Source organism: Lepisosteus oculatus, chromosome 3, assembly GCF_040954835.1.
Source record: "Lepisosteus oculatus isolate fLepOcu1 chromosome 3, fLepOcu1.hap2, whole genome shotgun sequence".
NCBI classification, from domain to species: Eukaryota; Metazoa; Chordata; class Actinopteri; order Semionotiformes; family Lepisosteidae; genus Lepisosteus; species Lepisosteus oculatus.
The window spans coordinates 52,443,268-52,469,721 of record NC_090698.1 but is presented as its reverse complement, the minus strand read 5'-3'; the positions used below and the strand labels follow the sequence as shown (position 1 = coordinate 52,469,721).

Genomic DNA, 26,454 nt, shown 5'->3' with positions numbered 1-26,454 from the left:
AGTCTAAAGTGCATAGTGTAATTTTCTGCCAATAACTGAACTCACCGAAAACATTGTTTTTAAAAGATCAGCTCACGAAGATTTTCGAATAACACATGTAACATCTTACACAAATCCTGGTTACAAACTATAACTATAACAAAGCAGAATGACAAAAACCGGGATAAAGGTGAGCTTTAAGTCAGTGTGCTTTTTTAAACTTTCAAACCTGCCAGAAACAATCTCATCTAAACCAAAAGGTGTGCCTAGTTCCCTTATTTTGTTATTGTTGCCGGAGTTATGCCGGTCGGTCATCTGTTCCAGCGAGTCACAAGACCAAGCTGTTCCTGCGAATCACATGACAATTCCGGATCCCTCTGACTCTCACCGTTTCTCTCGATTGTTTTTGGTACATTTATTATTGCCAGAAGAAGATGGCGGCCGAGAGGGAACCTCCACCGTTGGGAGATGCAGAGCAGACCGACTTCAGGGAAGTGGAAGACGGGGAGGACCTCTTTGTCAGCACCGCCTCAACTCTGGAGGTGAGGCCGCTGAGCACATACGGATTTGGAACTAAACAATAACAAGCGTGTTCTATAATGATCTATAAAGACTCGCAGGCGATGTTTCTTGGGAAGTGTCAACTACAGTAACTTGAATTTCCCTTGAAGGGACAACTCTTTCGTTGTTTTTTGACATCGATACATCCCAGTGATAGTGATTCGCGAATCAATTTAATTAAAAAAAAGCTGTATACAAAAAAACCCCGTTACCAACACGTACCAGTATACTAAAGATTTGTTAAAGGCTACAGAGTAAGTACGCATGTGTGAGACGAAAATAGGGGATGTGCCAGTCTATTACTCCCTCTTACAGATGAATAAATAAACGATTCTTAAAGTAATGTGGAAAAAAACAGTATTCTATTTCGAATATCCAGTGATACTAAATTACGTCCTTGTGCACTAAACTTTGTTTTTTATTGTATCTCGCGAGATACATGTCAAGTACATTGTTACCTTTATATCATACTGATGTAAGGTTAAATCAGCCTACTGTTATGATTATAACAAATTCTTACTTCTTCCTCCTGACTGCTTCTTTCCTTTTTGTACAGTATTTAATTACTTATAATTGATGTATTTTAATGATTCACATTGTTTATAAGTAACGAATGAAATACTGAAAGGAAAGCATTATGTTATACTTCATGAACAGCAGACGTCTAGGCATATTAAATGCAGACATGTAATAGTACTTCACAGTACTTAAGTTTAAAATGTCTTATGTAACGCAGCACATGACATTGTTTTGAAGTCTTAATGTGTTTTCATATATATGAGGGAGAATCAAAATGTATGTACCCTTTCATGTTAGAAGAGACCTTGCTCATTGGAGTACAAGAAGAATGCAAGCAGCATCATAGTGAATTGTAGACAAAAATCAAATGTAAGAAACATTAGAAAACATGTAGCATGTGTTCCCATAGTTATTTCAACTCAGGTGCCTACAATTTGTAAAGCAGCTTGTCATTAACACTAAACATGGTCTAAATTGAGTATGTTGTAGAGGCACTGCTTACAGAGCTGTTTATCTTGAATTCACGGTAAAGTATGAGTTTCAGACTCGTATGTGTAAGAGAGACACAGAGAGGATGTGGTACGGTATGTTTGGTGGTGAAGCAGGGGGGAGGTTCTTCCAGATGTTTTAAAGATTGAAACTTCCCTTACAAATTGCAGTCTCAGCTTTTACTAAATTATAGTAAGAGATGGTTGGCTTTTTACTGTATTATTTACAGCTCTTCTCTCTGAAGCCAGGAAACAATGATTGCCAGCTTTCTACTTTTTATCTTCACTTTTCCTGTTAAAAAAGTCATGTGTCTGTCTTGTGAGCAGTTTATAATGCTTGCTATGTTTACTGGTACTTTGTTTTTTTGCAGACTCTTGACTGGTTAACTACTGAAATAGCTGGGTAGCAGCACAGATTAACCAAAGTGACCTTTGATTTTACTCAATAGGTAGCTGTTATATGAACAATTGAAGAGAAAATTCTACAAATTTTAATTCCCACTGTTCAAGTATTAGTAAATCTAATAAAATAATATCTAATAAAAAATCTGTTTTGATGCAGTGAGCAAAGCTGATCTTGTGCTAATAGAACTGTTCTTGCTGAAGCCTGTCCTGTTTTCTAAAAAATGATGATTCATTCTCATCAAATTAAATAAAACAATAGTACAAATCTTTGTTTAGACATTTTATTACACTGAGATGGAAAAAATGAACAGAAGACTATGTTTAACCTGACATTACCCTTCTATTACCATTTCATCATAATGTAAACAAACCTTCTCAAGGATGTTGTTTGTAGTGGTTTCCATCTGATTACCTAATCAGAAAAATGTTTATGGCACACAACATCTCACAGAGGGGGATGGTATGTGTTCTTCATGTGCTGTACTGTTATAATATATATAACATTACTTTATTAACCCTTTACAATTTCTTGCATTAGGAATTATCTTTTCACATACCCCAGCTTGCTCTCCATGAGACACACAGATAGGGAGAGAGCCTGGGGTCAGAGCGCAGGGTCTGCCATTGTACGGCGCCCCTGGAGCAGTTGGGGTTAAGGGCCTTGCTCAGGAGCCCAACGGAGTAGGATTCCTCTGCCGGCTGCGGGATTTGAACCAGCAACCTCCCAGCCACAGACGCAGATCCTTAGCCAGAGCCGCCACTCTGCCCCAAAAGCTATGGCTGAAGTAGTAGACCCTCTGCTGTTCACATTTAGTGATCATTTCTTTATTTTACCAAGCATTTCAGCTGAGCACACAGCATTCCACTTCAGATATGATTCCAGAGCCCTTTGGAGTCGACAGTATAAACCATGACTGCATACAGTTTTTTTGTGGCTGTTTAATTTTACTTCCACTAAAGAAATTATACTTTTTCCAAAGATGCCTTTCTTTTACAGCTAACTGAATTTCAGAATTGTGGTACTTTTTATCCAATGACTTGTTGTGGGAGGCTGGAGCATGTTGATTAGGTTTGGGTGGAGTTTTGAACTTATTCTTACAAAATCTTCCTGAAAATGTGAGTATGAGGATGACCTTCCACTGTCCCAAACCTCGCCAATTTATTTAATCAATGCTGAAATTGGAAAGGTACTAAGTGAGGAGGTATTGCAACCTTTCAAAACATCTTCTCTTGTTAATCATTGAGTACATGTATATCAGATAAAGATATATTCAATGATATTGAAAAAACGAATATTCTTTATTTACAGATGTAGCATACTTTTTGTATTCCAAAACAACATTAAGAACCTTTTATGCTGTAAATGTGTGAGATTCTTATTTTTAATTATAAAGTTACAGTTTAAAATAGAACAAATTGGTAGTCTGAGAACGTCTCACTCAGGAAAGGTCTTTTGAGTTCTTATTTTTGCTTTGCGTTATTATTATTAAAGACACTATGATAAAACGCAAAAAGCAAATTTGCTACTTTGTGGATCCTTGAGAGATCAATATCACAGGCTGTTGTGAGACGCTTATATTACAATTTAGCAGCATGGGCCAGTGACTGAACCATTTCCTGTCTCCATTGTCATCCTCAAGAGAGCAGGAGATGGAAACAGCTGAAACTTGGCCTCGCTTCCTTTCTGTGTTCTCTGAACACTGGGATTGTTTTTTTTTTCTGGTGGAACAATATAGAGTTCTTATTAAACTTTTAATAAACATACCAGTTGCTCAATTCTGCTTATTCAAGTAATATTCATGAAAGGTTTCTGAAGCAAAGCATTGTGATTTGTTGCTTTTTTTTTGTATTTTCAGTCCAGCCCTTCGTCTCCAGAACCAGCTAGCCTTCCTACTGAAGACATCAGTGTAAACTCTAATGGCCCTAAACCCACCGAGATCTTATTAGATGATGATCGAGAGGACCTTTTTGCTGGTAATTAATCTGCTTTCTTTATCCACAGATCTGATACAACATTACAACCATTTCTCTTTGGCCATCTCTGTAATTGAGACAACCTAGGGTTCATATTGTTGTAGATAATTCAGATGCAGTTTTATAAAATGTGGTTGGTAGAAGCTGACCATGTTAACTTTGTTCCACTTTAAAATGAATGGTCCTATTGAAGTTTCTAGAAAGGGCTCTCAATTTCAAAGCTCGCAAAGTTTGACAATGTGAGAGCCTTTAAAACTTTACTTTAAAAGTGTAGGGCCTACAATTTTATCAAGCTTATTTTAACCCTCATCTTGGATGTTTTATTTTGTATGGTAGATTATAAATGGCAAAAATATGCTTTATCTAATGTGAACTCTGAAGAATGATTTGCCAGTCTTCCACTGAGATGCTGGCAAAACTAATCAGCTTTGCTGATTGAAAAAATTAATCATTATATGAAAGTCAGTGACTTTAGTAAAGGTAATGTCTCTGATTCTGTGGTTTTGGACAGTTATGAGCAAGATTAGCTGCCACTGAGGGGTTTTAACTTTTTACTCATGGCTGTTATTAATCCAAACTGTAATTGCCTTCCTAACCTGTTCTAATGTAATTAGGAAATGTGGGAATATTTCTGTTTATTGTATTTTAAGGGAATATGTTTTTCATGTGTTTTAGTTTTCTGGGAAATTTAACTTCATATTAATCTTGTTAGCTGATACTGTACATGTGGAGACAATGGAAAAAACAGAAAATGGAAGAAAACACGAGTATAGATGTGTGCTAATAAGAAGAGTAATTCATTTTTTACTAGTAAAGATAATGGTGGAACACTTGTAATTAACAAAAATATTCCTTATTATATTAATTTTAAATATAAATTAGGCAGACTATGTCATTTAAATAGAATGTAGTAGCTCCAGTATGATATCTTAAAATATGTATGTTTGTGTTCATCTTAAACAATTTTACACACTGTCAGGCAATGGTGCCATAAGCTGAATGCAGAATAAAATCACTTGTCCTTTATCTTCACATCAGTGACAGTTTATTTCAATTCAACCATTTTTTTTTCAACATGTGAAAGTACAACACTTCTGTTTCGTAATCTTACACTTATCTGTTGAAGCATTCACTGATTATACTCTTTACTGAGTGAACTAGTGCTTTATTTTCAGACAGCTGGCATTTGAAATAAAACAGGGTAATGTAACTTTGCAAATTTTGAATGTGAACTTGAAGTTTGAAAGATAATTTTATTTCTTAAGTTGAAGTCTAAAGCTGAATCTCCACAGCTTTTGACATGTATGTTTCTCTTGCAAAGCATTTTTAATGCAGCTGGTAATTTCGCTGGTACTGGTACTGTCGTTGAAGCAGAACTTGTTCTTTTGCCTGTTGCTGTATAACACAACTTCATTATTTTAGACTACATTCCACCTACTATGGGAACTAAAACCAAATGTCACGTTCAGTGATGTCACTTAAATGACTGAAAATAATACTTTGTTCTTATTATATTACTGCTAGCTAGTTGACTAATTGGCCATCTCCAGACCATATTTTTTGTGATATCATTCTACTTCTTCAACTCAAATAAGTTTAAAGTCATCTGTCTCTGAAATTATACTTAAACTGAACTTTTCTCTGTATGAAAACAGGATGTAAGGCTTGGTTTGACCCCTCATTGTTTACTTGGCCCATGACCTCATCAGCTATTGCACTCCAACCATAGTGTTTTAAATGATAACCTAGGGAAATTGGTGGCAACTGGGCTTGTCAGTACCCCTGCACACATGTATTTCTGTAGTTTTTGTAGATACGACATAGCAATTTATAGTGACCCCAGTAGTGTCCACTTTTTGGTAACAAAGCTGTACACAACTGTAAATGAGAATCCCAAAAAATCCCTTGATTAAATTCTACATTTTGAACTACAATGTAGACAAAAAATGGGAATAGCAATGTAAAGTCACATAACAGAGCGGTAACTCACTTGAGGCGTTTGAGAAAATGAGAGTCTCAGCAGCTGCCACATTTCTTTTTGTGCTTTTTTTTTAGTTACGTTGGCACTGATTGACGTTGCTTTGGCTTTTAGAGGCTACCCTGAGCTGTCAAGTCTTGACTGTGATTTCAGGTGCCAGCGTGGAGCACACGTGTTTGGCAACGCGATGTCAGGGAAAGACAGCACTACCCTTCCTCCTTTGACAATCTTTGTAAATGGGTGTCAAACAAATGAATAAATAATGAGACATGCTGTTCTGAAATGAGACCCATTTATCTATGCAGCTCTATAAAATCAATGTCACAGCTCTAGAAATATATTTGCAAGCAGTGGGACTGTATTATTGTGACTTTAGTCGACATTCGTTTTTGCCTCGATATATTCTCTCTGGTGAGTAGAAATACAGTCTCATTTCTGAAAAACAGCACCGATCAACTTCTCTGAGACGACTTTAATAATAGAAGGACATTGGCAATATTTAGTCTTTTCTGGATTTCATTTCAGCAGCTTCAGTTCTGATTAAAAAGTAATGACCTAGCAATTGAAAAGGAATAAAGAATTACATGCATTGTCTCTCTGCAGTGGGAGGAAAACTATTTCAATTTCATGACATTTTCTTATTTCAAAAGCCTACTCTTTCCTTGTGCTTTAATAATGGTCATTCCCAGCTTGTGCAGTTCAGTGACTAAGTTTGTGTGTGCAGTTCCCTGACGCGTGATGTCAGACCTCACAGCACTTGCAAAATTTATGTCTAGTTTGAATTTGCTGTGTGGCTTTTAACGTTTTCACCATTTCCCGCCACCAAACTCAAAGTATACTTTTTAAGGCTTATTTGTTAGTTCATAGTTTACGCAGTTGAACATTAATTAACTGTACGGTAGCACGTGACTTCAAATAAGTTTGATTTATATTATGGCTCCACTCATACCATCATGAATTTTGTGAGTGTGTTTGATCTATTCTTTTCTGTGTGTTGTTTTATGACAAGAACATGTGGTATCTTACCTTAGGGAACTTATTCCATATTTTAAATAAATAATGACATATTTTAAAAAAACTCCAGGTGCAGTTAAATTCTAAATGGACTTTGTTCCATTTTGTTTTGAAATAGGTTTAATATTTATCATCCAAATATGTCTGCTAAGGTGAAGTCTCTCTTCTTACTCTCTAAATTGCTGCATCCCTTTTATTAACTTCCCTCTCCCTTCTGCCAGGCTTGGTTCTTCTTAAATTCTCTTTCCATGTATTTTATTAACCCTTTTCGTTGGTGCAGTAAACTTTTATTTCTGTTACTGTGTACTTGACAGCACTTTGTTTTCTTCTCTGCTCTCAGAGGCTACGGAGGAAGTGTCTCTTGACAGTCCAGAAAGGGAAGCTATCCTCTCTGACGAGCAATCTCCCGCCATCACCCCAGTGACTCCTACTGCTCTTGTTACGCCCCGAGTAGAACCAAAAACAATCTCTATTCCTGCCATGTTTGAGAGATCCAAAGAGGAGGTAAATTTCTTCATTCAGTTTAGCTTCCTGTGGCTGAGCCCTGCTGTAAATCTGCACAGATATTGTAGAACAAGATGGCAAGTAGACATATTCTGGAAACCTTTGCTGGTGTAAACACAACCTAAATTCCTTTCAGATGGTAAGGTTGGTATTCAGATGTCACTAATTAGAACCTGGGCTGAGTTGGTTGTGGCTGGGACAGAGGTGGCAGTCCAGGATTTGCAGAGTTCTGCCTGGATAGATTTGGGAATAGTCAGGGCTCTCTGGGCTTTCTGGGAAATGGCAACTTCCTGGGCACCTGCAAGCTGTTTCAATGACATGCTGCTCTTCGCATGGGTGCTAACTCTCCTTTCAAGAGCTGTGGAGCTTGCAAAGTGTCAAATATTGAATGGCACTGCAGGTGGGCATGTGAGATGGGCATCCTCATATGTCTCATTCTCTCCTGAGGGGTGCAAGTTGTTGCTGGTCGGTTAAGTCTTAAAATAATTGAAAACTCCAAATCGGGTGGTTATATATTAAGGAGAACAGTGCTTCTCCCCTGGGTGGGATGCCAGCAAACAAAAAAAAAAACAACACATCCCAATGTTTGTGATAATGTTCACGTTGGCATAAAATATAAGGGGGAAATTCACCGTGTGCTTTCTAAATTGGTTAAGCTCTGTTGACATATGTTGTTTGGAAAATTGTCATAGAAATATAGTCTCTGTAATTTCAGAGAAACTGGAAGGTGAGGATAAGCTTTGTCAGATATACTATTGTACTATGTATGGTAGCCAGTATGATGGACCTAAATGTTAATCTCAAAATGTCTTTACTTTCATAAAAAGATAACTCTTTTCAACCTTTCACTGAACTGTGCTGTAACTTCTTGCATCCCTACACCCCTAAGTCAGGGGGAGATCATCAAGTGCCAGGAAATTGTGGTCAAAATATCATGTGTTTTTTCACATTAGTTGGCACTGTTGTCTGCATGATTCTGGGTGTATCAGGGTCTTTCATTGAATATGATGACGGGGCTTCTGCAAGTTGTTTGGTAGATTAAGTAGGGAAATACTGCAGCACAGCAAGTATAACAAATATATAAAGAAACAAGTAATACATTTATTCCATGCTTTGTAGCTGTTATATTCATTGCACAGGCAGGCACAGTAGTCAAGAATTTAACTTACTTTCCTATACACATTAATGTCTTTTCAGGACATGAAGCAGGACAGCCAGAGACCATTATTGAATATGGTTAGAGTGAATAAAAAATAAGAAGGAGGAAAAAGTACTTTTTGATGTGTAGAAACTGGAAAAGGCTCGAAACCTGAAACAGTTTTTTCTTTCTTGTTACAAATTAGGGTGAAATTAACCTCTAGTTGTTATATTATTGCCTATGGACGGACACAGTGACTTGGATTTTTCCCAAAATCCAGAAAAAAAGTCATAGTCACCCAATTCGTCGGACGTTTCATTTGTTTCAGATGATCCTTTAGCATAGAAACTTAATTTTGCTTGTCCTTAAAAGTGGTTTATAGTATAACAGTGTTTGTTTAATCATTTACATGACCTTTATTTCTTTAGACCTGTAAATACTATGTGGTTTGGGTAATGTGAATGAAATATTAAATGTGTTCAAGTAGTATGTCAGTAAGCAGTCATTTAAATATTATCTTTTTATTTTCCTGGAACGATCTTCTGGAAATACATTTATTACTACAAAAACCAATTAAAATGTATTTCTCCCGTAATAGATAGAAGAAGAAACAAATGGTGACTCATTTGATGTAAGGATTTCTGTGTCTGATCCAGAAAAAGTTGGTGAGTTACGTTATTTTTATGCCCATTTTATAAATACCTGATTTTAAAAGAAAACCGTATAATAACGTACTCATAAACTTAATTTGGTTGCGAAATACTTTGTGATTTTTTCACAGTGACTCTGTGACAGTACTTAAGCTTGTTTTTTTTCATTTTAAGGGGATGGAATGAATGCTTATATGGCTTACAAAGTAACAACAAAGGTAAGAATAGGCTCCTTGTTTTTGCCATTTGTGAAATTAACAGGCTAACATTAATGTTTGTAATTGTATGATACATTCAGAAGTGGTTAGTGTTAACAAGTAGCCTTGCACTACATTGTAAAAGTATTCAAGCCCTTCCAATGCTGTCCCATTTTGTTGAATTACATTATTATGTATCCACATTTTTAAAGCAAATATTTGTAATTCAAACCCAGATGCTCAAACTAGAGTATTGTGTGTATGAAAGACATCAAATGGCAGCAGAAAATGCAAAGAAACACAAGAAAATGAAAATATCTTGAATTATACTCTCACCTGAGTGAAAACTTGGTGGAAGCATCAATTGTAGCACTGCCAAGTTTGGACACTGGCTTGGTGCAATTTTCATCATCTCTTGCTCAGGCTCTTTCAAGTCAGTTGGGGATAGACAGAAATTTTCATGTCTTGCCAGAGATTTTTTTTTATCTTTACTAGTAAGAATGGTGGCACAATGGTTAGTGTTGCTGCCTTGCAGTGCTGGAGCCCTGGGTTCAATTCTGGAACTTGGCGCTATATGCATGGAGTTTGTATGTTCTCCTGCATTTTGCGTTTACTTGGATTTTCTCCCAGAGTCCAAAAACGTACTGCTACATTAATTGCCTTCTTGGTCCTGGTGCGAGTGTGTGCGTGTTTGTGTCTGTGTGTGCCTTGTGATGGACTGGCTTCCTGGCCAGGGGTTTATCCTGCTTTGCACCTGTTGCTTCCCAGGATAGGCTTTGGCTCCCTTGCAACCCTGTATGGGATTAAGTGGATATGAAATGGGTGGATTGATGGAAGAAAAGACTTTGACTGGGCCATTCAAAGATATTCATTTTCTTCTTATTAAGCCACTAGTTTAGCTTTGGCCAAGGACTTGGGTCAAGCCGAAAGGTGAATGTTCATCCCAGTTTTAGGCCTTTAGCAGACTGAAGTAAGTTTTCTCCTACGTTTGCCTGTACTTTCCCTCATCTATTTTTTTCTTAATCTTGACAACCTTCCCAGTCCCTGCTTATAAGAACTAGCCACATAACAGTGCTCCCATCACCAAGCTTGTCAGCGGGGATGGTGTAGACTGTGTGATGCACTGTTTGGGTGTGTGCCAGAAGAAAAACTTTGTATTTAGATAAAGTTCTAGTTGTTCTCATCCTTCATATTCTCATATTAAATCCAACTCCTCCTCTGTCTAGCATCTGTACAGTTGTAAGATTGTAGCATAAGGGTAGGATTTAACATTTACATTTACATGTTACATTTCAGTGAACTTAACAAATTACAAAGTTCTGATTCAGTAATTTCACAAATTTCTGGAATTGAACAAAGTTCTGATTCAGGAAATTTTTCAGTTCTTAATTAGATCTGTTTTTCATTAATAAAATTAACATGAAATAAAGTAACTTGTTGTGTAAAGAGCACATACAGAGATATTTTCATTGTTCTGATGTCTTCAAACATGTAAAGGTTATGTGCTCTGATATTTAATGTTCAAGCTAACTGATTTAAAAGTTGCCTAATGGACTTGTGTAAACACTTAGTAACACTACGTTTCAGTTTATTATGTACTAAGCATTAAACACATTTTATTTATTTGCTTATGCATGCTTATTGTTATATACATACAGAGTCAGTTTGATTAATTGACCGTTTATGACTGACCGTGACACATTCCAGTAAGTTCTGCATAAACACTACATTGCCTCACTTGTGATGGAGCAGATTTTGGCCCAGGTAAAGAAGTGATTTAACCTGTTGGGTGTCAAGTCTGGTCGAAAGCAAGAAAGTAAAATGGAACAGAACCAATATGCCCTGCTTATCAAGAGATCAGAGCCTTCAATCAGCAATCAGTTTGTAAGAGGCTTGGCTAAGTTACTGTACTATAAATTGCCAACAGGGGTATTCAGGACCAGCACTTTCTAATCTCTTAAAACATTGCAACCAAACATAGGCCATCAGGGATAGACCACGGGTTTGCCAAGATTGACATATCATCACTTTCCATCTTCGTGATTGTTGTCACACTGCCAGTTGCACAGCCTCAAAATTGCCAGGTCATAACACAGAAATGTTGGCAACCTGACCTCTCACTCTAAAATGCACATCCTCATGCTACTGGTGTAACAAAAAGTTTCTCACAAGTTCAGAACGTGTCAGTTATGCCTTGGATGCTCGACCTTCTAAGCCTGAGCCTTGTTGAACATTTGTAGGTTGAACTGGGATGATGTGTAGCATTTAGACTTAATGACCAGTGAACAGGAACTCTATGCTTGACCAGGCTTTTAAAGGGGAACAGCAGTCACAATTTCTCAGACTAGTTATTAAAGCTCTTAAAAAATAATAATTAATTGACGGCATCACTAAATTTGTCAAATTCTGAATTAAACACAAAATCCTGAATTTTGCCCTTCCTGCTCACTAGATACAAATGTGATGTACAAGCGCTTAAGTATAGGTTGTGCACCTGATGTTTCACCACAGAGTTGTTCCGGCGTGATTTGCTTGCAGAATTAAAAAGGAGTATTTGTTGGCGAGAAGTTGAGAGCAATATTTCTATTGGATTAACAGTGATGTATTCACAAGCTTGTTTACAATATAATAGGACCATGTACATTTTACTTTCATTGTGGTTTGAAATGCACTCATCAGTGCTGATTCTTTCCAAGCCCAAAATATAAAAATAGCATTGCAGTTTCACTTTAAGAGAGGAAAGGGACAGAATCCTACAAGACAGCATTTGCAGTATGATCTGTGGCATAATACTAGACCCTTTTGATGACAAATGCTCAGTATAATGATTTTGCGTAAGTCTTGTCATTTAAATAAAATATTCTTGCTACAGAAGGTATTGTAATTTTCCTGATAATAACTTAATGGATTTCTTTTGATGCTCAGTATATTCCTAGAAAATAGTAGGCTTTTTTAAATGTATTTAGATATAATTTGACGTTTTGGTGAATAGACATTTCACTGAAGATGGTTCAGTATTTGAAGATCATTGCAAATATTAAATCATCTTTACATTTTCAGACCCATGCCTTTGTAATTAAGCTTAGGATATTTTTGTCATAAATCTTTGTCTCCATTTGCATGGAGCCCATTTAAAAAAATTATACTTATTTCAACACCAACGTGTTTTGGAGAGGTATTATTATCAGTGTGTATACATGTGTAATTGTACTTCTGTTTACTCATAAAAATGTTATTAGAGTGTTGAGATTTTTGTTTATGCTCTTTCCCATCCAGACTTCCCTATCAATTTTCAACAGGAATGAATTTTCAGTGAAGAGAAGGTTTAGTGACTTCTTGGGCCTGCATAGTAAGCTAGCCACAAAGTACATGCATATAGGATATATAGTTCCTCCAGCACCAGAAAAAAGCATTGTGGGTAAGAGAAAAAATCTATTAACTGGTAATATTTTGCACTGAGTGGCTGTTCATGTTTAATTCATGGAAGCGGGTGATGACATATGAATCGCCCATGACTTAAGTACACCTTGACTTAAAGTACATTTCATATGAAGTCCATAAGAAATTGTTTTACTTCCTACAAAATTCCATTAGAAATACATGCACTTATTCTAAAGTGTTAACTATTTCCTCCCCATCTTTTTGTAATGAAGCTGTGTTCTTGCTCATGGTAATGTTTATGAAATGCAAAGATTGTTTGAATGATTCAGTTAGTCCTTGCTTTTTGTTTCCATTCCTCTTGATCTATATATTGACACATTTAAAACCTGTCAGATAATACATTTACAGTCTAAAACACTTAAGCAATGCTGTCACTGCCCTTTTTTTCTCGTTGAGTGTTTGTCTTTACAGTTTTGCACATTCTTTGCAACTGTTTAAAGTTATGTTTTGCTAATGATTTACAGGCATGACAAAGGTCAAAGTTGGCAAAGAAGACTCATCATCTGCAGAATTTGTAGAGAAACGAAGATCAGCACTAGAAAGGTACTATAAATGCCAACTCCTGAACTCTGCTCTGCACTTACTCAACCATCTCTTCTTCAGCAGCCAAAAATACAAAAAACTTATAAGAAAGCAAGAACACTTTTACCATTGTCTTGTAATTATTAATGAACTATCTAGGTCAATATCTTCCTGGTTTTTATTAGATATGAAATGTCTGCATTATGATCATTATTTTCTATTTCCTGTTCCAAAATAGAACATATAAAATCAGTGCAGAATTCCAAGATACTGAAAGCAGTGTCTTGTAGTTTGAAAGTATAATAATCCTTACATAAACAGCATCCTTAAAGTACATATTATGTTCTTATTATTAATCCTAAGGTTAATAATTATTATTATCCCTAAAGGTACAAAATAATATCAACACTAATACAGCCAAAATATCTGAAACATAGAGGACAGGGAAAAAAGTAATATTTTACTTTCTTTGTTATAATTTAGGCTAAAAATATATGTAGAAATTTTGTTTTACCATAACTCATTGTTCCTTTTAAAAGTCTTGTTCTAGTCTAGTTCTTGACCTTGTTCAGTGCAATACCCTGTTACCATTTGTAAAACCGCCAGTTGACCAATTAAAAATCAGAGCATTCATTTAATGAGTTTGATTAATTTTTCATTTTGAAAGACACCGATCACAGCCATATATTGTAAGGATTGTTAGTTGGCCTATAGATCAGAGGATCATTATGGCAAGTAAGAAAATAATTATTTGCCCTTGAAGGTTTGTATCGTCAGCAGTGAGAAAAACATGAAGGTAAAAAATAAACATCATATTAATGATATACTTCCTGCACTTGGTTTGTCTGCTAGTTGCTCTGAATTAAACACTGAAGCTGTTCTCAATACTAACCTAATAATGGTGTTCCACTGTGGCTGGATTATTCCCTAGAACACTGTGTATCTGGTGGCAGGGTTAAACATATTCATTGCCAATTCCGAGCACGTTGGTTTCTGGTGGGAGGATGTATAATACACTATTCGGAACAAATTTATGTAAAAGCACTCCAGTATAAAGAGCACTCTTGTTCTGGTCTTTTATTGTACAAAGGTTAAGCAACAAAATATTAGAAGAATGATTATTACTGAACTCTAGGGTCTCAGATTTGACAGCACTTTAGCACAGCAGCAGTTTTTATAGCAGGCTGTATCCAGTTCACCCTTCTGACAGGTATTTGTGACAAGGCTGGTATTTTGTCTGCTTGTGATCCACTATAGTATTCTTTGTTTTGTGCATTCTGATGCATTGAATAAAAAATTAAAGTTAAGTGAGAGTTTGACATTTCTCTGCCCTTTTTATAATCACATTGATTGACTTGAAGGTCAGTGTTAACTCTGGGGCCATGGATGTCAAGTTATAGTCTTCAGCTGTGAAGAACTGGCTCCTGATTTAAAAAATAAAAAGAGGAATAAAGAAAAAAAAAGTTGCCATTTAGTTTGAGCAGGTGGTTTGTTTTAGGTTACTCGGTGTCTGGTGTTGAATACAGGAGTGGGCCCTTTCTCTGTGAGTAACATCCCAACATTTCCACAGAGAAAACGAACAGAGGCGGATTGTGTTGCTTTTCAAGGAATTACAATAGAACCGTGTCATGTGTTAAAATTACTTTATTTTTTAAGGGAAAGATTGGTTATTTTGATTTATTTTAAGAGGAAGTATTTTTGTCTTCTTTGTCATACTCCATTGTTCCTGTATTTTAAAATACTGTACAGTGTGTATCCTTTAAACTCTTTTGTGTTTTGTGTTTTCTTGTCTCTGTAGCTTTTTATGACATTTATGAATAACTTCAAATCTTGCGAACCTTATCATCAATTTTTGAATGGACAGGTGTTCTTATTGTTATAGACCATCACCCAGTTGTTTCTCTGGCTGTATTTGTGTTTGTGAAACCTAACAATTTGTTTAAGAAGAAATGTCAAGAATTTATAAACAATTCTAAACAAATGTGTTGGGTTAAGACAGATCATAAGGTAAATTAGTGTTCTGTTTTTCATATTTTTATGCACAGTAAAATTTTGTTATTTATAAGGGCTAGGTACATTGTAGTCTGTACTAATTCTGATTAGTACACATGTGGGACTTACAGTAACACCATATAGGGAAATTAGGGTATGCACTTCTACACAAACATGTTAACTCTTTGTATGCCGATGAAATATAGGATCACAAATACGTTTGCACGAATAGGCAAAATCTCAAATGTGATACTCGCAAATATCAGTGCTGTGCATTTTGTCCTGGACTAAATGAATTTATACAGTATTACCGCATTATTTTAGGGTACTTAAGGCACTGTTCTTTGTTTCTTCACAGGTATTTGGTAAGGACAGTAAAGCATCCCACTTTGCTACAGGACCCAGATGTACTGCAGTTTTTGGAAAGCTCAGAGGTGTGTTAACTTTGTGGTGATGTTGTAATACAGCGGTAGTGTTCAGTAACAGCAATGCTATTGAATTGACAGGAGCTCAGGTGTCTAACGAATTAGAAAAGGTCAACAAAGGTAGTCTTGAATTAAAAATTAATTTGCTCTTACCTTTCCTTGATGCTAAATCTGTATTTTACAACTTGGGTCTTTTTAATTTTAATTTAATTTTGTGATGAAAACATGCATAATTCCAGGGCATGAAGACATTACCTTCTCAATTAATTAACAATTCACTCCCATGCATGTTATCAATTAGGTAAAAACATTTGGTAAACTTTACCAGAAAATGGAAGCAAGAGCTCTGTGGTGGCTTAGATGGTGAATATCTAGGAAGTAAAAATTATGGTATTTTAAAAAGCGAAAATGTGATGGATTAGGATGCAGCCAGTATATGTGAAGTGGAGGATTGTAATATGAGGTACACAATCTTTGTCTAAACAGGTCAGTTATGAGGAGACCCTCCATGGTTGTGAGAGTCAATACAGTCTTGAAGCTTGCAATCTTAGTTGATTAGTTCAGCAAAAAAGGTTTAATGTCGGTTGAGTAAGAAGGTTAAGAAGCAAGAACATATTTAATCACAATAATGGAATGTGATGATTTCTGTTGAAGTTGAACTCTTGAATTGAATGTTACGAAAGTGTTTGGAGGGAGGTGGGGATAAGCTCTTTGAGTTCTTTGAGTCTCTGGCTTGGCTGAATGAACTGTTGCAATCATTTTTCTTACGTATCAGCACTCCTGTGAGTTCACATTTCACATTTGAAAATGTGGTCCCTCAACATTAATTCCTGTATTGTTATTTTGTTAGGATTGTTCCGGTTATGAGCTGCATTGTTTCTTTTGTTTGCTTTTGTTCTGTCCATTATGTTTTCCTGTCTAAAAGATACTGTATCTGTTGTAGTTAGTGCTCACATGTGTAGGACACATATTCTTGAGCTTTGAAATGCCAAGGACAGTATGCAACATTTACAAAGCAAAGGCAAGTCAAATGTACACATGAAACTGGAGCTAATATTTACTTGAAGAAAACACTTTAAATGAAGAAACTTTTAATAAGTTTGGTTCATTGCTCAAAGGCTGCTGTAAGGAGAAACTAATTTCTGTAATATTGTGAAAATATAGCTGACTTTCAGATACTCATTCCTTTACCCATCTGTAAGCTAAATTGGACTTTGGATTTTGACACTTGTTGTTACAGCTCGCCTTACAGTTCACGCCTTAAGTGACCAGTGAGTTACACACTGCAAATTGTTTTTGACAAACAGCTGTGTTCATCCATTTCTAATGAAAGTGGTCCGTAGGGGTAGAAGAAAAAAGTCAGGAATTGAAAGCTTTTTTGTTTGTTGTTCCTCTGAGAGTTTGAGAAGTAAATGTACAAAATTAGATCCTACAGTATTGAAATGTATGAGAGTGGAGAAAACCCCACATCCCGTTCTAACACCTTTTTCCCTGTGGCATCCAATCAAACCTCTAGCCTGTTAACCGGTTTGTTTGCCCTTATTTGTCATTTGATTCCAGCTGCCGAGAGCAGTTAGCACCCAGGCGCTGAGTGGGGCAGGAATATTGAGGATGGTAAACAAAGCTGCCGACGCTGTCAACAAAATGACAATCAAGATGAATGAATCGGATGCGGTAAGGGCTGATTTTTGGACTTGAATAATGAGATGAATTAATGAGCCTCTCCAATTGCATTGTAGGACTGTGCCTGTACAGAAGGGATAGTAATTTGCCATGTGGTTGGATGACCTGGCTACATTAAATAGGCTTCAACTGTATACATCGTTAATTTGTTGATTTTTCCTAAAATGAGAAACATAGTTTGCTGGTGGAAAACCCCATTTGTATTGGTTTGCACTTAGTAAATGAAGTCCATTTTTCATTTGGTAGTGGTTTGAAGAAAAGCAGCAGCAGTTTGAGAATCTGGACCAACAATTGAGGAAACTGCATACAAGTGTGGAGGCCTTGGTGTGTCACAGGAAAGGTTGGTGTTCATTTAATAGTTCAGTGAACACAGTCAGAGATAGTCATAGTTTTTTTAAGAAATAATTTTGGGATTTGTACAATAGCTTAGTAAAACAACACATTATTTTTCAACAAAACAATGGAATTGCTTTGGACAGACTTTGTTATGGGAAAAATAATGTTGTAGGAAGAACAGAGTTTAAAAGAAGTCAAATTAAGGAATTGAAGGGATGTACTCAAGGTGACAGTATCGCTCAGCTCAGTTAAAGCAGTTTCAGGGTGTTTCCATCAACTGGTGATGGTATTATCTATACGTGCTGTACTGCCAGGTTTAAACGTTTAAAGCCTTTAGTTTTAAGAAAGCATTTGCGCTTCAGTTTTTTAAAAAAATTATATTTCTTGTGTTTTGTGGTTTCATTTTCTTTAAGAAACATATTTAGAAAATGAGTAGGTTGCTGATAGCTGATGTTGAGATGAACTTAAAATGTAAAGCTTAACTTTACATAAAACTGGTTTTGCAAAAAATGCTTTATTTTCTCTTTTGTTTGCATCAGAGAGATTTGTTTAAAATTGATTTGTTAAAAAAACATTGTCTCTCCCTCCTACCGTTGAAAACACCCATGTGTCTCTGAGCACCTGGTGCCAACATGCGCTTTCTAGATCAAGGGCAGCCTAGCTGTGAGATGTTGACATGGTGTTTCCCTTTCAGAGCTCTCGGTAAACACAGCTGCCTTTGCTAAGAGTGCAGCCATGCTGGGGAACTCTGAGGACCACACAGCCCTGTCTCGGGCACTGTCCCAGCTGGCCGAAGTGGAGGAGAAGATCGATCAGCTGCATCAAGAACAGGCCTATGCAGATTTCTACCTGTTCTCAGAGCTGCTCAGTGACTATGTTCGCCTCATAACTGCTGTAAAGGTAACACTTTGTCTCATCACTCTCATCACAGTGTTCTGAAATCACACAATATAGAGATTTGTCCTCTAATTTGTAACAGTTTCTTTAAAACTTAGTGTGATGGGTAACTTTAAAATAAAGATTTTGTACCACCGGGAAAGGCTGCGTCTACCTGATTTGTTTTTTTATAGATTAAGCATTATGTTTTTTAATGATACACTGGTACTTTACTTAACAGTGTAAGAAAAAACAAAATATCTGCTGGTTCAGAGATCTCCATGTAAATAGGATTGGCAAGTCCCCAAAGAACCTAATTTCTACTAGTTACACACAAAGGGTTACAAATTAATCTTTGTAGTAATAATTTTGTTAGTGTGACTTTTTATGTAGTCATCTCTGTGCTTTTTCCATTTAAATTGTTCTGAAATGTTTTTTTACACTAAGCTGATGACATTTTAAAATGAGGATTAATGTATAATTAAATGCTGTTTATTGTTTAATTGAAAACATATTCTTTGTGAATCTTTTAATTTGCATTTAATATTGTACTTAACCATTTAAATGACTAGAGAAGTTAGTTCATTTGTTAGTATGGCAGAGAAGGATGATTATTTCTAAAAGATTAAGTTTCTTCATAGGTTACATGTTCTTATCCTACCTGAAAGCTTCTTATCCACTGATATTCTGGGTTCCTAAAAGGGTATTTTAAATCCACAGATTTACCTAAATGTGTGGTGGTACTAAGTTAGTCATTGTTGCTGTTGACTGTGAATGTGGATTGTGAATTACAAACTGTAAATTACAACGCATACATTTAATGAAACCAAAACCAAATCGTACCATTGAAGAAAGACCTGATTTTCAGTTATGTCACTTCTCTGCAGGGTGTTTTTGATCAGCGGATGAAGACTTGGTCGAAGTGGCAGGATGCCCAGGTTATGCTACAGAAAAAACGCGAGGCAGAGGCCAAGCTCCAGTATGCCAATAAACCAGACAAACTGCAGCAGGCCAAGGATGAAATCAAGGAGGTAAACCTGAGAATTGTTTTATAAACTACCTCACCTCTGGAGTACATCGTTCAGCACTGCCCCTGAAAGGGGAATGGGGCTCAGAGGAACGTCCAGTTATTTTGACATCACTGATGAGTGACAGCCCCTTGTAGTACACTGAATATCACAGAGCTCAGCGCATCTCTTCCCCTTCTCATTTTGTGTGATGCCACCCTCAGAATGTCCTCAGAATTTGAGCCATCCCTTCCTATACAAGAAATCTACAAAAAGCTCTTAATAATTCACTTTTTGTTTTCTCTGTGTAGAGCAATCATTAAAACATTATCCTTTCAAAGGTAAATATACCTCAGTTTTTACTTGAACATTATAAACCACTTTATTAGATTCCATAGTTCTAGACACTTATTTATTGGATACAAAAAAGTCAATAGCTTAGTGAATATTTAACAATACTCTGTTAATAATTCATAAAGCTATGTCAGATTTTTTGACTGACATAAAATACTTTCTTCTTACCTCATTTTAAGCTATTACATGTTTGCAGTCATTTGTGTACTCAGATAAGCCAATTGAGAACAGAATTTCACTTACAATGATGAACTAAAGAGATCCCTTTTTTACAGCAAAGCATTTACCTCAGTCATTTTAGTTATGTACAGTACCTTGCTCAAAGGATACATTATCTCTCCTGAAATCCATGTGGTTGAGAGGCCAGAACCAAAGCCCTGCTTCATACCACTGCCCACATCTGTATAGAATTCACGTAACGGAGTACACGTTGATTCATTGGCTCTTTAGAAATCTCTCGTATATTTCAGCACTTAATATGTTCTCTTTGATTTCAAGGTTGTTAAGGCAAGGTCAGTTTAAAGAATATCTCATATTTGAATTACTTTTCAGCATAATACATTTTCAGCCTTGCCATAATTTATGCATTTTCTCTGCCATGCTTCACAAAGGAAATTGAAGAGGTAGGACAAACCTGGGTTTGGTTTTCTTTTACCTCATAAATCATTAGTAATAAGTATTTTGCTTCTGTTTAGTGTACATGATGCACTTTCAGAGAAATGAGAAAATCTGAAACTGCATAATTTATACCAAGGGTAGGCAACCCTGGTCCTCAATTGCAGCGTTTGTTTCTGGTTTTGATTCAATCTCAATTAAGGGGATAAGAAATCAAATCAGTTGTGCTATCCCGGTAGCCTTATCTCTTAATTAAAAAGTTCCTCTAAAACCTGCTGATCTTGAAGATCAGTGTTGCCTATTCCTATAAAATTGACAAGTATACCTTGTGTAAATTACTCGTTGTTTTGTTTTGTGTCATCTTTTCATCACACCTCATTTTATTTACTTTTCTCTGCTTCCAGACACCCCATAAGACATGAACATCCTGCCACAACGTTTCTGTTGTATAATGCATTAATCAATGACTTGTCACTATCTGAAAACTGACTAGCTCATCTGCAAAGTCAGCTTTTCCTTCTGCCTTCACCTAGGAATCTGAATAACAATTTCCGTTTACAAAATGTGGGAACTCATTATAGTCATCCCTTTCCTACGTGACAGTTTCCTACAGGGATTGTGACCTTTAAATTCTGTAGCAAAAAATGAAGTACACAATGTATACTGGCTAACATCTGTCTAAAATCACTAGTGATTTGTTACCTGGTTTAGCCTGGCTGGCCTAAAAACATCTGGAATGTACTGTACAAAACATTACAATTAAAGCCTTTTCTGCAAATTAAGGATATAAAAGTTCTGCAAATAAATGTACTGTTATATCTGATGTCTGTTCTGTCCAAGATTAAGGGTGGCTCAAGAATGTTCTTTCTTTTAATTTCTAATTGTTGTGTTAGATTGCCAATTGCAAAGCATTAGCTAATAGTTATTTTGTGCTTAATAATTGCAGCTACTTTTATCTTTTAAAGAGAATTAAAAAAAATAATGTTTCATAGAGCAGTAAAAAACTGTCTCTTTGGCTGTTTAGACATTTTCTCTGTTTTGTCTTTTATGTCAAGGGAGTTTGTTCTTTAAGATTTAATTGAATAATGTGCATTATTAAACATTGAAGAAAGTGTATCTAAGGAACTACATAGAAACTGAAGAAGTGTAACTGATTTTCTTGTTCATTAACTTCTTACAAATGGATTCATGGTTTTGTAGAAAAGGTCAGAAAATATCATCCAATCACCTACATTTTAATTTTCTGTTTAGCTAATACTGTTTTTGTAGAATACTTTTGAATTAGAAATAGTAGTATTTTTATTTATTCCAGACTAGTTGTGTCACTCAAAATTTCTTTATTTTAAAGCTGCTGTTATTTTATAAAGACCTGTACCTAAACAAAATGTCCCATCCAAGGAACTTTTTAGCTAAATTGATGAACAGACTAAAACATGCCATAATATTACTTCTTGACATTAAACTCTTATCTCATTCTCTCCATTTTGTGTCTCTTCAGTGGGAGGTTAAAGTCCAGCAAGGAGAGAGAGACTTTGAACAAATCTCCAAAACCATCCGCAAAGAAGTAGGAAGATTTGAGGCATGTACAGATTACAAAGTATCTTCTCAAGGCAGTCTGAACTCCTTATGTTAAATTTTGTTTCCATCCAACACAAAATAAGCTGACATTCTTGTTTTCTAAAACTTTAATGTGACCTTTTTTTTCTGCCTACAGAAAGAACGAGTGACGGACTTCAAAGCCGTTATCATTAAGTACTTGGAGTCCTTAGTGCAGACACAACAACAGGTACCTGTGCTTTTTTCATAAATATTTTTATAGTCTTTTATATAAGCACTTTTTCTCCATCACAACTGTTATTCATTTATAACAGAGTGCTTGGTTTGAAACCCCAAGGATATATAACAAATCTATTTCGCCATTATTATTAATAACAGTTGTCATTTGTGTGTCCTATTACAAGGATACCCAGTTTTGATAATGTATTATGACTATAGCTGAGTTTTAATTTACTTGGAACTTCTAAGTTACATACTTGGACATATGGACATGAACCAATAGGTTGCTTAAACACAAACCCTTTTGAAGGGTTTCATGTATGCACATGTTGGGAGATTTTTAGTAGCTGAAAACCACCAGAGAGCTCAAAATAGTGGTATTTCTGGGCAATGAAGAGTTTCTTTAAATGAGAATTTACATGGAATAAAAATTATCAGGGTTTAAAGACCCAAGAATTACAATTGGTACCCCAGGATTTGTCATGTCCTGAAGTGCATTGTTGAATGGAAAAAAAAATACATTTCCTAAAAAGTACATTCAGCTTTGCTCAAATCAGGGAGCACTGTCACTAGGTGTGTAACTGGGAGGGTGCTGCGTGAGAATTTTTTAATGCCCACCTCCCATCTCCCCCTAGAAATAAACCATCTTTGAATTTTAAAATACTCAGTTAAGCATGAGTGAAAGAGGTGTTCATTGGAGATGAAAGTGGGAATTGGAAAAATGCTGTGAGCCTCATCCTAAAGGTGATGTCACCTGAGAAGAACGGCACTCCTTCATATAAAAAAGCCTGAATGTGGATAAATAAAGAATGTGGGAGAGAAAAAAATCATAACACTTTATTAAAATGATAAAGTTACCTGAAAGTGTAACATGAAACAAATGTCAGTCCTTAGGGATTAGTCAGAAATGTTACTTTCCAGATGCTGTTTTTGTTCTATTATGATTGCCTTACTATTATGTACAACCTGTGAAGAACCTTTAAAATCATCCTAGCCTTTTTTAAATGTGGTGTTCTGTTTTATTGAGACAAATTAGTGCTGTAGTAGTGATTAGGTTAATTGCACTTGCAGTACATTTATATCCAGCCATCTAGAGTCAATAAGCTCCTTCAACAAACCCTCTTTGAAATATGGGAGTGCATCCTTGCTATTTAATTCTATTCTATAAATGTATTTGTATTCAGTACATTGGCAGTGCCACAATTTCCTATGGAGATGGCTATAATAGGAAGACCCTTTGGTAATAAAGTATTTTTCATAAATATGTTAAAAAGACAGAAGAGTTAAGCAGAGAAAAAAAGTAAAATAAAAAAAAAAACTGAAAACACCAAAAGAGAATATTGTATATTGGATAAAAATCAGAATCACTCAGCATTAACCACTACAAATCCAAGAAACGTTGAATTCAGAGTTCAGAGGGGGATTCATAAAAAAACATGTATATGTTTGAAAAAAACTATGTATATGTTTTTGTCTATATGCAGCATATAAATCTGAGAGACAGGTAGGCTTTTGAAGACTATTGGAACATGTTGCAAGATTTTTGGCAGGGATATACCTCTTCTCACTTTATTAAACATTGGTGTGCTTCTTTCCACAGCTGATAAAATACTGGGAGGCATTCCTGCCAGAAGCCAAAGCGATAGCCTGAACGAAGGAGGATTCCATTTTAGAAGATGCTGTTGACACTTCTCATGTTTACATCGCAATTCCACACTAAAGAAAAATTGCACGGAAAAGGAATCTGAATTACCACCCAATAAACCACTGAATATTTTAAAATTTCAAACTTGTGGCTCCTTTTTATCCTGTGCTGTTTTATGAAGAAACTGCATGTCGTGTTACAATCCAAAATTTAAAAGGACTGTGGCATGATATTCTGCAGTACTTTGTTTAATTAAACACTACTGCTTTGTCTTATTTTTTATTATTTTTATTGTTTTCAATGCACTAAAAGTGCACTGTGTGAGCCCAAAACCTTGAACATTTCAGTTTAAATGAACATTTGTGTTCTTAAATCTTTGTCAAAATCAATGGAAAAAAAATCTTCTTTCATTTAACTTTACATTCCTGTACAGAAATCATACCTTTTTTGATTATTATAGTGATAATAAAGGAATGTACCCCATGAGACATTGTGGTGTGATTTTGTGTGCAGTAAAACTGTTGTTTTGTATTCACTCAGTTAACTTAAATATTCTGAGCTTTGCAGGATGCCTAGTTAAAATAAAATCACACAAAAATGCCCAAAATACTGCTGATATTTTTTTTAATGTTCAGAGAACATTGCTGTTTAGAGAAGGAGGACCAGTGTATAAGGCAACATTGTGGAGTAGTGTTAGATCTCTGGACTGAAAGGTTGTGGGTTCAAATCCCAGGTGGCAAGCAGCTGTTCCTTTGAAGGAAGTTCGCTTGGATTGCTCCAGTAAATGCCCCACTGTATAAATAGGCCTCCAGTTTGTAATCAGAATGTTCTCAAATGATTTAATTGGGAAAATAAAGGTATAATTAGTTCCTCTATAGGTACCATGCTTAGAAAATCTCACCTAGTTGTGTTCTTCTGAGTGTTCACTTCTTGTGCAGAATTTGGTTGTGGATGACATCACATTCACAGGTTTCTTTCAGTTTCCTTTAATTTTTAATACCAAGAAAAGTGTATTTTAGATATGTTTAACCAGCAAAAACAATAGAACAAAACTAATGTTCAGTGGAAGTCGTAATACAGGAAGCGGTCAGATAGGATAGGATAAATTGGCATTTGGTACAGAAACTTGACAGTCAAAAGTGGAGTTTTTTAAGGGTGTCTACAACTTTTATTTCAAAAAACACTTCCCTGACTCATTTTTTTAACAGGTCTCTTGAGATAAATCACTCAAAGTATCAGTGTGATTAAAAGTTTGCTGGAGTTCAAGTGAAATTCGTGGAGTACAGTTTGCACTAAGCAGTCCTTATGTTTTACATCTGTTGTTCCTTAAGCGATTAACTGCTGAAAGATAGCCAGAGTGTTACAGCAAAAATGTCTTTGCTAAACTGAAATATTTGATTTCACAAAGCAAACACAGCTTGGTGTCTACACAGAAATAGACCTGCTAGATTCTTTCCTGTCCTGACACTCAGCCCCCTCAAAAGATATGTTTGCTTTTTAAAGCCCAATTTGGTGCATGTTGAAAATCAGGCACACTGCTTATGTTAATGGGGAATTCAAATAGTATTTTTCAAACAATTGTCTTGTTTCCTCTGTTTCTGCATGGATACTTTCTACTTATCATGACTGGAAATTTCACAGTGTTCTGACTGTGAAATTGGGGAGAAAAAACTAAACTTTTAAGCTGCGCTTCCTTCTAATACAGAAAGTAAAAATAGAATCATTAAGTAGCAGAACCTAGGATGAACATGGTTCAGAATGAACACAAATTTAACAATAGCAAACAACATTCTTACTTTTAAATTTATAATTTGGAGTGTTATTTTAATTATTAGGTATAAATCAACTTGTTTAACTTATTAGTCACATTTCCATCCAACACAAACCACACCCAGAGCAGCATGGCTCAAATCAGGGCACAGAACTCTAACAATTCTCCACTAGAAAGTGCACTAATCCAAAATTGAACCCCGGACCCAAGAGTGAGCAGTGCTATCCTTGCGCCAGCTATAAAATGCTTCACTTTCTCATCTAGAGTACCCATATAAACTCTATTTTTATCAACTATAACCTTTTCTATTTTTTGCATCTATACTGTAGATTACGCTTTTATTACCTGCATTAAATGTTTTGCACTGAAACAACATATGATAGGTTTCTATTCTTTATTTTATTCTTAAATTGTATCTACATATTTTTGTATTTCTTTTGCTACTTCTACATCACTTGCTAATTCTCCTATTTGCATATCCTCTGCACTCTTCCCCCAGGTTATTTACTTTACTTGAATCATTTATATAAATTAGCAACAACAGTGGTCCTGATACAGAACCCATTGATACTTTTCTGATTAAATCAGAGCATTCACCTTGTAA

At 35.7% G+C, this 26,454-nt stretch overlaps 1 protein-coding gene across 1 annotated transcript; it reads left to right on the top strand.

The window, feature by feature from the left end:
• Positions 1-352: 352 nt before the first annotated feature.
• On the top strand, positions 353-24,565 carry snx2 (sorting nexin 2). Its single transcript, XM_006626849.3, has 15 exons — positions 353-521; positions 3,809-3,926; positions 7,259-7,422; positions 9,159-9,225; positions 9,385-9,428; positions 12,684-12,825; positions 13,313-13,391; positions 15,721-15,796; positions 17,348-17,461; positions 17,717-17,810; positions 18,501-18,706; positions 19,570-19,713; positions 22,157-22,237; positions 22,373-22,444; positions 24,035-24,565. The coding sequence occupies exons 1-15, from the start codon at positions 414-416 to the stop codon at positions 24,083-24,085; spliced, it is 1,560 nt and encodes a 519-aa protein (XP_006626912.1). The 5' UTR covers positions 353-413; the 3' UTR covers positions 24,086-24,565.
• Positions 24,566-26,454: the final 1,889 nt, after the last annotated feature.

What these genes read in the sequence shown, in the direction of transcription:
- snx2 (XM_006626849.3), top strand. Translation starts at nt 414, where the DNA reads ATGGCGGCCGAGAGGGAACCTCCACCGTTGGGAGATGCAGAGCAGACC. An exon ending in GTCTGATCCAGAAAAAGTTG is followed by an intron (nt 9,226 to 9,384) that starts GTGAGTTACGTT and finishes TTTCATTTTAAG; the next exon opens with GGGATGGAATGAATGCTTAT. An exon ending in CTTACAAAGTAACAACAAAG is followed by an intron (nt 9,429 to 12,683) that starts GTAAGAATAGGC and finishes TTTCCCATCCAG; the next exon opens with ACTTCCCTATCAATTTTCAA.